Raw genomic sequence first — 13,078 nt, 5'->3', positions numbered from 1 at the left:
TCCTACCCTATACCTTGCCTAGAGCTCTTCCAAACATCAGTGCCCATGACCCATTCCTTTAACTAAGCGGTACACCAAATTCACTCAAGTTGGATACAGAGAACGAAAAGCATGAGTCAAGCTATCCTGGGATTGACTGACAGCTGAGTGAATATATCTATATTTTGAGGCCTTAATGTGCATAGGAATTACCTGGGGGGAACCGTTAAAATGCAGATTCTGATTCAGTAAATCAGGTATACAGGTGGTGAATGAAATTCCGCATTTCTGACCAGCTCCCAGGGGCTGCTGTGGGTCTGCAGACCCCTCACTCTTAGTACCAAGAAAGTAGCGAATCCTATTTCTCTTCCCAGTTGTAAGATCTAAAAGGACTTCTAAATGTACTGAAAAGTTAGGTGAGGTCGCCGTCGCTACCGAGAAAGCATGCCCACATCTTAACTAAATATTCCGATACGTGAACGTTGACAAGACATTCAAGGAGTCGGGGACAGAAACACACGCGGTCAAACTATCACAAGGAGGGCGCTGGGGTGAGGGAGGGTGGGAGGGAGGGAGAGAGAAAGAGTATAGAGGGTGAGTTTAAGTTAGCTATAAAGGAGACGATGTGAAAATTAGCAAAAGGAAAGCTCACTAAAGTGGAGTCAAGAGGCTCCACAGGGAGAGTTTACACCCTACTGAATACTCAAAAGGAAGAGAAGGGCCTTGCACTTGGATACTACTCTTTGGCCCAGGAGGGGAGGGCAGGCTTGTCTCCCGTCCCAGCGACAGCTCAGCCAAAGAGAGGGCACCACCATGCTTTTAACTCCCAGAGGACTCCAAGGGACATTCTGTTTGCAAGAGCCTTTCTATCCCCCCCACCCCCAGGAGAGCTACCTCTCCTTCCTTCTCCAGACTCCCCCATGGTGTTGCTGCAGCTTGCTTACCCCAGATGGCAATTCTCTTTTATTCTCCAATAAGCTCATCTTTGGCTGGTGAAATAACTGGGAGTTTTATTTTTAAAGTTAATGATATGTATGGAAGGAAAATGCTAAAATATTAAAGAAACTACCGTCTAGAAAACACACATAGCCAGGCTGAAGGAAATGCTGCAGCACCGTTTGTTATCTTTCTTAAACAACATGAGACCATAAATACCTTTCCTAGGTTATTCTTAATTATTGAAAAGCTGCAGGCAGCATGCAGGCTGACCATAATACTCGGAACATTACAAACACAGGTTCCCATTTCAAAGCCAGATACAAACCCTTTATTTCTGGTTCATATTTGGTCTGTCCCACGGTAATGGACGTCCTTTAAGTACACTTAGCGGTACAGCAAGGCTATGGCTGCCCTGGCTCTCTTCATAGTGTTGTAAAAACGATCGAATATCTCTAGCTCTTTAATTTATTAATTGATGAGATTGTCCTTCCAAGTATTTAAATAAGATCACATTTACCAAATGTGATTCAAGCTAAATAACAGTCTCCAAGAATATGCTATGAATAGGGAGCATTGATATTCTAAGAAAAATTGAATGATATAACATATCGCCATTTACTTTCCTCTCATTTTGTTTTGTAATGTGTTATGACGTAATAATAGCATATCCTAGAAAATAAAATGGGCAAAATTATTAAGAAAAGAAACTGACAATCTAATCACATAAGTGGGGGGGGGGAGGTTGACTATAATGGCACATTTCCTTACAGACTCCTCTTTCTTGGTATTTGATGCATTAATATGCATCAATGTCACAATTTAAGTTACTTGTTTTTCACGGGGGTTACATACCTATCATTGAGTCTCATATTTTTCTCAATCGGGAATTTTTTTTTTCAGAAACAATGGGTGGTGCTTATAAATATGAATAGGACTCTTCCTACATTGATTTTTAAAATAAAGAGTACTGGCATTCTCAGGGGTGAAAGGAGAAAAACTCAAGAAAACAAATAGCAGAATGGTGAACATCTCTGCATACGAATGATCGGGGGATCAGTACGCCGGAGTTCATTATTTTTGTAAGAGACTGAATATATGTATTTTTTCACATGCACACACGTCTTAATATACGCCAGGCACTCTGTTCATATCGCACACGCAGTCTTGCATTATAATCTACACACATTTTGCATCTTGTTTCGGGTATTTATTCAGTTGCAATGTCCCCGTGTTATAAATCTTAGTGTTGTTTAATGATTCAGACTATCCCGCTAACGTGAATAAACCGGGAAGGCCTCCCTGGTTGAGTAGCATTTACGTTTCACCAATTCTGCCCCGTGAGCTTCAGCTCCATACTTGCGATCGAAATCAGTGTTGCATTTGCTTTTTTTAATTTTCGATACTGATTACCTTGTCATTTATTCATAAAATAGATGACATGATCCGGCTTTTCATCCATTAACATAGGACTACTATTATTTGCTTCAAGTGGGAAAAATATACCCGCCTCAACGAGTTGACCCTTAAGGAGACTGAAAATATATGCAAGACTTTTAAGAGGTTTGAGTGAGTGTATTTTGGGGGGGTTTCTGCGAGATAAGCACAGACTCTCGGTACACTCACCTGGTCCCTGGGTATGGACCAAAGCAAAGAGGGTGAATGTCTGGGGCCACAGAGAGAAGGGATCAGGAGGTGACTCGGGATTTTACTGGTGCACAAGCCCTGCTGATAGATCACACACAAATGCGAGTCTGCGCGCATGTGTGCATTTAGGGTTTCTTCTGATCCACGCGACTGATACCATTTCATTTCTCTCTATCAGTGTCGGAAAACTTCCCAAGCTCCGGGATGCCTGTTATGTCCCAGCCGGGCCACCGGGTAAGGGGCAAGCTCTTCCCGTGGCCTTGGCCGGGCTGGGACACATGATGCTGACCTGCGTGCCTGCCACGTCACTGGGGCCCGGGCAGCGTAGGGCAGAGGCTTCGCACACCGGACAGCGAGTGGTCCTCATGGGCCAGGATACGGTAGGCAGTGGCCGCGTAGCCCAGCACCCTGCGTGCACACGGCCGGCCACAGAACGGCCTGTCCAGAGCCACCTTGTCGCCGCTGCAGACAGCGTCATCGCCTGGCACCTGGGCCTTCGCACTCAGCACCACCCAAAGGCTTTCCAAGTTACAGAGAAGAGAGGAGGTTAGAAGGGCAAATTTAAAGAGAGAAAATGAGTCAGAGCCGTGGAGGGAGAGAATTATAAATAGACGGAGCATCACCAGCAGTGGAGTTCTATCCAAATAAGGAACTGCTCCGAGGCCCAGGTAGGAGGGGGAGAGGGAGGAGAGAGCAGGGAGCTGACGCAAGAGAGCCCATTAGGGTGGGACTCTGACCACCTGCAGAACAAACTGGTTTCTCCCAAAATAAAGCAACATGAGGAACCGAGGATCACAGACCACAGAACAAGAGCTAAAGGGACCTGGGCAGAAAATCAATAGACCCCATGCTCATTTCTCTCATATTGCCCTCTTTGCCGGCTCCACGGGGATTCATTCGTGTCTTAAATATACTTTCGTGATCCACGATCCCATCACTGGTGAAGAAACCGCACACGACAGGCCCATGAGGTTCTCTGACGGGTCCCCCGCGGCAGAGGTGCAGAGAGGGCAGCCAGGTCTCCAGGAGCCCCTCCCCACCTTCCCAAGGCCACTCAGCCCCCCTGGGGCGCTGGGCCCTGTCTCTGGCCTCTGAGCAGCCCACCCCCACCCCGGACCCCACATGCCACGGCCTCCACCGCAGCACCTGTCCCTTCCCAGCTTGGTTATGGTCCGGCCCCCAGGTGGTTTCCTTAGGGAGGAGCCTACATCCCACCCAGCGGACCATCGTCCCGCTCAGGTGCCCCACGGAGCCAGGCTCCTTTACTTCGGGGTCCCCGTCTCAGTCTGAGTGCCACAGTCGCTAACAGGCCGCGTTGCCCGTTGCCTGTCCCCCCCACAGCACCCCACCAGTTCCATGACAGAGGGTGGGCGTTGGGGTTCGGGGCTGGCTCAGGGCAGACAATGTCTCATCCATGGTGCTTGGGGGACCCTAAGTGCTCAGTGCGCATTTGTAGGGTGTCCTCATCTAACACTCTCCTGAGTCAGCACAGGGCTCCCAGGATAACAGCGGGCGGGTCCCCTCGTGTGCGTATCACCCAAGGGACGTGACTGTTTCAGTCTTAGTTACAAGATGTATGAAAACCATCATTTTTTTTTCTTTTTCCTCTCTCTCTCCTTTTTAAGACAAGAACACATATGCACATAGGACAGAGTCTCAGGCACCACCTTATCCTGCACCAGCACTGGCAAAGAAAGCCAACGTGAAGATCCTGAGGATCGTGACACGCTAGGTACTCGCGGACAGTGGGCTCTGCACCACCTGTTCCACAAAGAACTAGAGTCAGGAGCGGAGTCTCTGGCTGACACTGGTTTTACAGAAATCCAGAAAGAGGAGTTAGGGGGCACCCGTGCCACCCGCACAAACCTAAGCTGGCAGATGGATGGTGAACCGTGGAACCAGCCCGCACGGGTCCGGGCGGTCTCTGCAGAGCACTTGGCACAGCCTCCTCCAAAAGCCGGGTTAACAAGTTACCCATTAGCACGAATGCAAAGAAATGCTTTGATTTAATTAAAAAAAAAAAAAAAAGAAAGAAAGAAAGAAAGAAAAGAAAAGAAAAGAAAAGAAAAGAAAAGAAAAAGAAAAGAAAAAAGAAAAGAAGAAAGAAAAGAAAAAAGAAAAGAAAAGAAAGAAAAGAGGGATCCCTGGGTGACGCAGCGGTTTGGTGCCCACCTTTGGCCCAGGGCGCGATCCTGGAGACCCGGGATCGAATCCCACGTCGGGCTCCTGGTGCATGGAGCCTGCTTCTCCCTCTGCTTGTGTCTCTGCCTCTCTCTCTCTCTGTGACTATCATGAATAAATAAATAAAATCTTTAAAAAAAAAAAAAAAGAAAAAGGAAAGGAAAGGAAAGGAAAGGAAAGGGAAGGGAAGGGAAGGGAAGGGAAGGGAAGGGAAGGGAAGGGAAGGAAAGGAAAGGATCTACTTAGTTGAGGGGCAGCTGGGTGGCCCAGCCAGCTGAGTGTCTGCTCTCCGTCCAGGTCACGGGGCTCCAGGCCCCCCGGGGCCCCACGGCCAGCGGCCCCCCATGCTTCTCCCTGCCCCTCTGCCCCACTCGCGCGTGCTCTCCCGCTCTCCCGATCTCTCAGGCCAACTCCCCCACCGAGCCCAGGACATGCAGGGCTCAGTCTCAGGACCCGTGAGACCCCGACCGAGGCCGAAACCAAGGGCAGGACGCCTAACCGGCTGAGCCACCCCGGCGCCCCAAGAATGACCTTTAAAATCGCGAAGTAGAAACAATGTTCAAAGTACCAGCTGCTCTATAAAGTGCTGACGCTAAAGGGGGACATGAAAGGATTGCACAGCCCTCTTCATTGAAAAAAGCCACTTGTATGAAATCTTACTGGGTTTATGTTACTTTTTAATCAATTCCCCCGTTATTTAGGTGACCCATTCAGGTATTTGTGCACAAGGCTTCCTGAGCGCCCCCTGTCTACAGGCAGTGTTCTGGGTTCTGGGGAAACAGTGAAAAACAAAGGAGGCGAAGCCCGTCTCGTCCGTGGAACATGCACTGTCGTCGGAAACAAATCGCAAACAAGACAAAGTATAGGGTATGTGAGGCAACGATCATCAGGAAGACGCAAAAGTAAAGCACCGCCAGGGGGTGTGAGATATTAGACAGGGCAGTTATTTCTGGGGCAGGACGGGACAGGGAAGGCTTCTCTGTTAATGGGACTTTCAACCTCGTTTTAATTCAGCCAGAAACACACGTGCTTCTACGCAAGGCAACCCTGAGTAGGGCCACGGTGTCCCCATGACACTGCACAACCCCTCTGTCCTGCTGCCATAGCTTGGGTCTCCAGTCCACCCCACCTCAACCCAAGTGGCGCATCATACTTCCAAACACACTGAAACATCACCTCCGGCCAACACACCCTGGGACACCCGAAAGGACCCTTCTTTGGGCTCCTGATGTCTTGTGCTCACCCGCAGCGTAACTCTCTGGCCACCACTGCAACGACACCCACACATACATGGATGCACACACGCCTGTAACTAAGAACACATCAGAGGGCCGCCTCGGCGGCCCCGTCGGTGAAACCCGAGACTCTTGATTTCCACCCAGGTCATGATCTCAGGGTCCCGGGAGAGAGCCCTGCCTAAGGCTCCCTGCTCAGCGCACAGTGTGCTTGTCCATCCCTCTGCCCCTACCCCACCCTACCTCACCGCCCCACCCCCAGCTTTAAAATAAATAAATAAACCATTTAAAAAAGAATACAGTTGGGCAGCCCGGGTGGCTCAGCAGCTTAGCACCTGCCTTTGGCCCAGGGCGTAATCCTGGAGACCCGGGATCGAGTCCCGCATCAGGCTCCCCGCATGGAGCCTGCTTCTCCCCCTGCCTGTGTCTCTGCCTCTCTCTGTGTCTCTCATGAATAAATAAATAAAATCTTAAAAAAAAAAAAAAAGAATACAGTCGTGGCTACAATTGCTATGTACAGAGACTATGCATACATGATGATATGGACTCTCACATACTCTTATTTATCCTACTTGGAGAGCGTTTGAAGACCTTTTAGTAATTTCTGCAGAGTTAACATTCAGAAAGTGACAAAGTCAAACTTCGGACTTCTGGAGAGTGCACCTCGAGGGCTTGCTCTTCCTCTGCACTCAGCTGTCTAGGGATAGAGTGAAAACACACGACGGATCACGGGAGGGTGCACGTAAAGCTCTGAAAATCCAATTGCTCAAAACCCGGCTCTGCCCGTGAGCTTGAGCGCAGCCCGCGGCGCTGAGGCCCCAGCACAGCGATCACAGGAGGGCCTTTAGGACAGCGGGTATGGTCCTACGTGACGGATGCTCCTCAGCCTGGGGGAAGCTCGGCAATGAAGTGGCTTGCAGCTGGACACGGGAGAGCGTGCACGGAGACAGAACACCTGAAGCACCGGTGGGCACCTTGATGCGGATCCTCCTCTCCCCCAGCCTGACTCAGAATCTGAAGAGGTCACCCGAGATGTAGTTCTGGCTTCGCTACGACCCAAGAGCCTCAAACCCGAAGCTACAATATCTCAGGAGCAATGTTCTTTAAGGGGAAATATGTAGGATTGGAAATGTTTGCCGGAATTTCTTCAGAAAATGAGTTCGACTCTGATTTAACAGTTGAGCTGGCCAGGATAGAGAAGAGAGAAAGAGCTAATTCATAAAAAAATAAAATAAAATAAAATAAAATAAAATAAAATAAAATAAAATAAAATAAAAAAATAAAATAAAAAAGTCATAAAGACTCAGGGGTGTTTTGGCCACTTCAAAGTCTTAGGGTTCACATGTGACATTTCTGTCACTCGAGCAAGAATTTTTTGAGCATTACTAAATCACAAATCGATGCTAAATGCCTGGCTGTTTGCTTCCAGCTCTATCACTTAATTGAAAGAACAGAGTTAAAATTAGTCATCAGACTCCTATGAATCCAAAACAAACCCCAATTTAATTACCTTTTCTATTCAGACAAATATGGAAAGTTCTCCTGGGCATAGCATGTTCAGTTATTTATATTATATAAGATACTATTTGCAGTCATATACTTCCATAAAGAATCAACTAATAGAAACGGTAAGAAAATACTCAATTACACATGCGTGAGCCTGTAGATCCAGAATTTCCTGTGGTAGGAAAACGAACTGCCTGGGGGCTGGCTCAAGTTCTAAATATCCAGGAGGGAGGACGTTAGGGACTCTGAATTCAATATTCAATAGCTCCTTTAAAAAAACAAAAGGTTGAGCTTTACTATTTATTATTTGCTTTTTAAAGGTTTTATGTTTAAGTAATTTCTGCACCTCATGTGGGGCTTGAACTCACAACCCTGAGATCCAAGCGGCGCACATCCCACGACCGACTCAGTCCCGCATCCCCGTAGGCAAGAACTCTTGAGTGCAAATTATGGTTCAAACACATGGCAGCTCCTCTCAAAAGCGTAACAGGATACGGTGGGTAAGATCATGGCCTTGGGAGTGCCCAACGCGATTCAAACCCCGAGCTCTTCCCAGCTCTATGCTCTTGCTTTACTGATCCTTCTAAGGCTCACGGCTGCCGTACTTAAAACCCGAAAAGGGCATCATGCTGGTCAAGACGCCCGTATTCAAAGCCCACTGGGCCTGAGGTGTTTGGCAATTGAGCAACTTTCACACCTAGACACACATTAAGGCACGTACACCGCACGGCGAGGAGGAGCAGGACCGTGACCACGACATGAGTACGAGTGGGCCACGGCCTGTGTTCCAGCACGGTTGTGGCAATGGGACGCACTAGGTCTGCAAACAACCTCAAGTCTGCTACCTGAGTTTGTATCAGGCAAAGCAAAAAAAAAAAAAAAAAAAAAACAAAAACAAAAACAACAACAAAAAAAGAACACACTTTCAGAGATTTTTGTATTTTAGACACATTGAAAAAGGTCTTCAGACCTATTTTACACATATTATTGGTGTATGCACGTATGTATGTATATGCACACAAACACACACACGTACACGCAGAAACAGGAGGGCAAGCTATTGCTAGGATCAAGTAAGACGGTGCCCACCAGGTGCCCCCATGGTACTGGCCAGGATGGGCCACACACTCAACGGGGGCGGAGAGCACGGTTCTGGTCTCGGATATATGCTCCCGTGTGCCTAAGAGAGGGCCTGATGAATCCTGGTGATTGCTGGCATCCCCTCATGCAGGCTTCCTGTGTCCAAGCAGACCAACTACATGAGGTGAGAAGACACAGTCCTGGGAGGGTCTCCAATTGCCCCGCGAGACAGCGAGGTGAGGTGGGAGGGCCCTCGCAAGCTCCCAGCAAGACACAGAGAGTTAACCCAGGTCTTGACGATCAATATTCAATACTCTTCCTATTTTCCTTTTAAATCCCTGCTTTTGGGAAATGAGTACCTTTGGCCCGGTTCACTTCTTAATCTAGACCTCTGTGTCCATCGAAGGATGATGGATAAAGAAGCTGTGGTCTATGTGTACATGGAGTATTCCTCAGCCATCAGAAACGACGACTACCCACCATTTGCTTCAACGTGGGTGGAACTGGAGGGTATTATGCTGAGTGAAGTAAGTCAATCGGAGAAGGACAAACATTATATGGTCTCATTCATTTGGGGAATATAAATAATAGTGAAAGGGAATAGAAGGGAAGGAGAAGAAATGGGTAGGAAATATCAGAGAGGGAGAGAGAACATGAAGACTCCTAACTCTGGGAAACGAACTAGGGGTGGTGGAAGGGGAGGAGGGCGGGGGGTGGAGGGGAATGGGTGACGGGCACTGAGGGCGGCACTTGGCGGGAGGAGCACTGGGTGTTATTCTGTATGTTGGCAAATTGAACACCAATAAAAAATAAATTTATTATAAAAAAAAATCTAGACTTAGGAAAATCAGCCAGTGGCAGGCGAATACTCGGACTCCTCCTATGATGACGGTGTGGGAAGCCTGTGAACGCTTCGGGGGGAGAACCACGTGAGCGTCAATAGCCAGTGGTGTGATCTTGGGGACCACTCACCTACACAAGGAAGGTTGGTCTAACCTGCCGACAGCAGCACAGGTGCAAACCCGCCCGCACACAGCCCCGTATGAAATTCCTTTTGCACACCTCTGACCCCATCGGACACTGAAGGGCTTGTCTCCTAGTGCAAACTTCACTGAACCACGGCACGCAGCTCTGTGAAGCACGCACGCCAACAACGTCCCGTTCTGCATCCCGGTTAATAACTGAAACAAGCCACGAACAAAACTGAAACCAAAAAGGGAGACAGATCTTCCTCCAACGGGAAGCTGCGTGGCCTCAAAACAAAATGCGACAGATGACGTCTCAGGACCTGAGGCCACAGAAATTCCGAGCGAACAGAAACGTACGGACGCTCCAGCCAGAGGGCAAATCCGGCTGGCACGCAGACCCCAGGGCGAAAGGGGGGCAGAGGCCGAGCTGAGCGCGCCTGAGCACGTGCTGGCACCTGATGGGGGACAGGGCGGGGAGCCGGCCTTCGGCGAGGTCACTGCGCACACCTGAGGCCCTGGGGCTGCCCGTACTCCTGAGGGGCCCGGTGCACACCTGAGGCCGTGGGGCTGCCCGTACTCCCGAGGGGCCCGGTGCACACCTGAGGCCGTGGGGCTGCCCGTACTCCCGAGGGGCCCAGGGTAACTGCACCAGCCGCCGGGCCAACAGGCCACAGCTACGTGCCACCGGGTGGGCCGAGTCCGATGTTACAGACCTAAGAAGGAGAAGCAGATCCTGAAATCGGGATCTTAGACACGCAGCTTACCCGGCCAACGAGAATCGGTTCAGGTCCAGAAAACTCCTCCAGGACAAACATTTGATTCCAAACCCAGCCTCTCTTGGAGCGGTTCAAAACCCGCTGCTCGTCACTCAGCCGGCTGGGGTCCAGAGGGGGCCCGCCCAGGAAGACCGGGGCCGGACCCGTGGGAGCCGCAGGAGCGCAAGGGGGCAGCGCCATCCATAGTACCAGGAGCGGGGTCCAGAGATCCAAGGGCATCCCCGCGAGCCGCTCCGGCATGGTCCCGCCACCGGGGCAGGCGCCCCACAGCCCGACGACTACTTGCTGGGGCTCCGGCCCGCAGCCATCCAGCTCACCGCGCCGCGCCCAGCGTCCACTCACAGCTCCGCGGCGGCCTGGGGCTCAGGAACCGGGCATCGCCTGGGCCGCTCCCCCAGCACCCCGATCCGCGGGCCTCCTGGCATCGAAGCTCCCTGCAAAACAAGGACGAGAGGGGTGAGGGTCCCGCGGCAGGGCCCGGCAGAGCCCAGCGGCCCCCGCCCTCCAGCCGGGGAGCCTCCGAGGAATCACGACCCGTGGGCCCCCCGCTCGGTCAGGCCTTATTCCCTTTCAGTATTTGCTCCGGGTCTACGCTGATCAAAACCCACTTTAGCACCAGAAGTTCTGTCCTTCCTCCCTGTTTCCCTCTCTTCCTTCCCTCCCCGTCACCATCCCTCCCTTTTTTTCTCTTTTTTGTGATGCAAGTTGGGGGACCCCTGGGCAGCTCAGCCGCTGAGCCTCTGCTTTCAGTCCGGCATGATCCGGGGTCCGGGGTCCCGGAGTCCAGTCCCACGTCAGGACCCCTGCATGGGGCCTGCTTCTCCCTCTGCCTGTGTCTCTGCTTCTCTCTGTGTCTCTCATGAATAAATAAATAAAATCTTAAAAAAAAAAAAAGTGTAAGGCAAATTGGAACATGGCCCTGTTGTATCCCTTAGAGAACGCAAGTGCCTGCCTGCCTGCGTTCCGCCCGTCCTTCCTTCCTCCCTCTTCCCCTTCCTCCTCCTCCCTCTTCCCCTTCCTTCCTCCCTCTTCCCCTTCCTCCTCCCTCTTCCCCTTCCTCCTCCCTCTTCCCCTTCCTCCCGTCTCTTCCCCTTCCTCCTCCCTCTTCCCCTTCCTCCTCCCTCTTCCCCTTCCTCCTCCCTCTTCCCCTTCCTCTCCCCTCTTCCCCTTCCTCCCGTCTCTTCCCCTTCCTCCTCCCTCTTCCCCTTCCTCCTCCCTCTTCCCCTTCCTCCTCCCTCTTCCCCTTCCTCCTCCCTTTTCCCCTTCCTCCTCCCTCTTCCCCTTCCACCTTCCTCTTTCCCTTCCTCCTCCCTCTTCCCCTTCCTCTCGTCTCTTCCCCTTCCACCTCCCTCTTCCCCTTCCTCCTCCCTCTTCCCCTTCCTCCCCCCTCTTCCCCTTCCTCCTCCCTCTTCCCCTTCCTCCTCCCTCTTCCCCTTCCTCCTCCCTCTTCCCCTTCCTCCCGTCTCTTCCCCTTCCTCCTCCCTCTTCCCCTTCCTCCTCCCTCTTCCCCTTCCTCCCGTCTCTTCCCCTTCCTCCTCCCTCTTCCCCTTCCTCCCCCCTCTTCCCCTTCCTCCTCCCTTTTCCCCTTCCTCCTCCCTCTTCCCCTTCCACCTTCCTCTTTCCCTTCCTCCTCCCTCTTCCCCTTCCTCTCCCCTCTTCCCCTTCCTCTTGTCTCTTCCCCTTCCTCCTCCCTCTTTCCCTTCCTTCCTCCCTCTTCCCCTTCCTCTCTCTGTCTCTCTCTCCCTCTCTAATGTAAAGATGGGTCCTAGTTCACTCTCTGCTGAGCTATGTGAAGACACTAGCCTCTAATGGGTAATTTAAAAAATATATACTTAACACGAGACTGGGAAAGGAAAGTTCCCATATCTACAGTCTTAGCTGCCACAAGGCATCAGGAAGGACGGTCCCGTTCAGGGTACAGGATGCAATTCTGTGCCTCGATGCTAATAACGAGTGAATAAAATTAGAATGCTCCCAGAGAGAAACTCGGTAATGTCCAGCATGTGCGCTGTAATCAGGATGGTGTCAGGGCTCCCGTTCTAAATGTACAGTTGAACAGGAGATTTAAATTATGAAAAGCTCCTCTGGGAATGAAATATGGTAAAAATACAATTTCCAATTGAGGAGATCCAGAAAGGGATGGGCAAAAAAATCCCCCATTACCTGAGGTGTCAAATACATTTTTTGCTTACCTGCAGCATGGCAAAATGTGTTTCCTCCCTCTCAAAAAAAAAAATATATATTTTTAAAGAAATAATGCTCACTGCAGATCCCAGGGAGAAGCCTTGCCGAATTAGATTAAACGGGAAAATAATTCTTCAAGACACCACCGGGACGGGTTGGGCTCAGGGAATCTGTAACGGGGTAGGGAACCTTTGGCCTCCAGGTCTTGGGCCCGGCATGGCGCAGGGCAGGATTGCAGCAACGTCTAGAACACGGGTCAGGGCCGGGGCGCAGGCAGCTGCAGGCGGAGCCGACCGGCGGCAGATGCAGGCTGCCTCTGCTCTAACCCAGCTAGGGACCCGAGGACAGGCCCCCCTGCATCTGCGGGTTGGGACCCGCCTGCATCCCCAGGCCTGGGCCCGCCTGCATCCCCTGCCCTGGGCCCCCCTGCATCCCTGGCCTTGGGCCCCCCTGCATCCCTGGGCCTGGGCCCCCCTGCATCCCCGGCCCTGGGCCCCCCTGCATCCCCTGCATCCCCAGCCCTGGGGCCACCTGCATCCCTGGCCCTGGGCCCGCCTGCATCCCTGGGCTGGGGCCTCCAGCGGCC

At 51.5% G+C, this 13,078-nt stretch overlaps 1 protein-coding gene across 3 annotated transcripts in view; it reads right to left on the bottom strand.

The window, feature by feature from the left end:
* Positions 1-13,078, bottom strand: part of CDH8 (cadherin 8) — a 362,680-nt gene that overhangs the window by 336,495 nt on the left and 13,107 nt on the right. For 2 of the 3 annotated variants that reach the window (XM_041772883.1, XM_041772882.1), the window contains exon 2: positions 10,297-10,742. In XM_041772883.1, coding sequence (XP_041628817.1) covers positions 10,297-10,548 — 252 coding nt within the window. In that variant the 5' untranslated portion in view covers positions 10,549-10,742. Of the gene's footprint in view, positions 1-10,296; positions 10,936-13,078 lie in introns of those variants that run through there. The other variant, XM_041772884.1, reaches the window with a different exon arrangement.

Source organism: Vulpes lagopus, chromosome 10, assembly GCF_018345385.1.
Source record: "Vulpes lagopus strain Blue_001 chromosome 10, ASM1834538v1, whole genome shotgun sequence".
Lineage (NCBI taxonomy): Eukaryota > Metazoa > Chordata > Mammalia > Carnivora > Canidae > Vulpes > Vulpes lagopus.
Note: the sequence above shows the minus strand (reverse complement) of the source record. Positions and strands in the feature narration are given on the sequence as shown.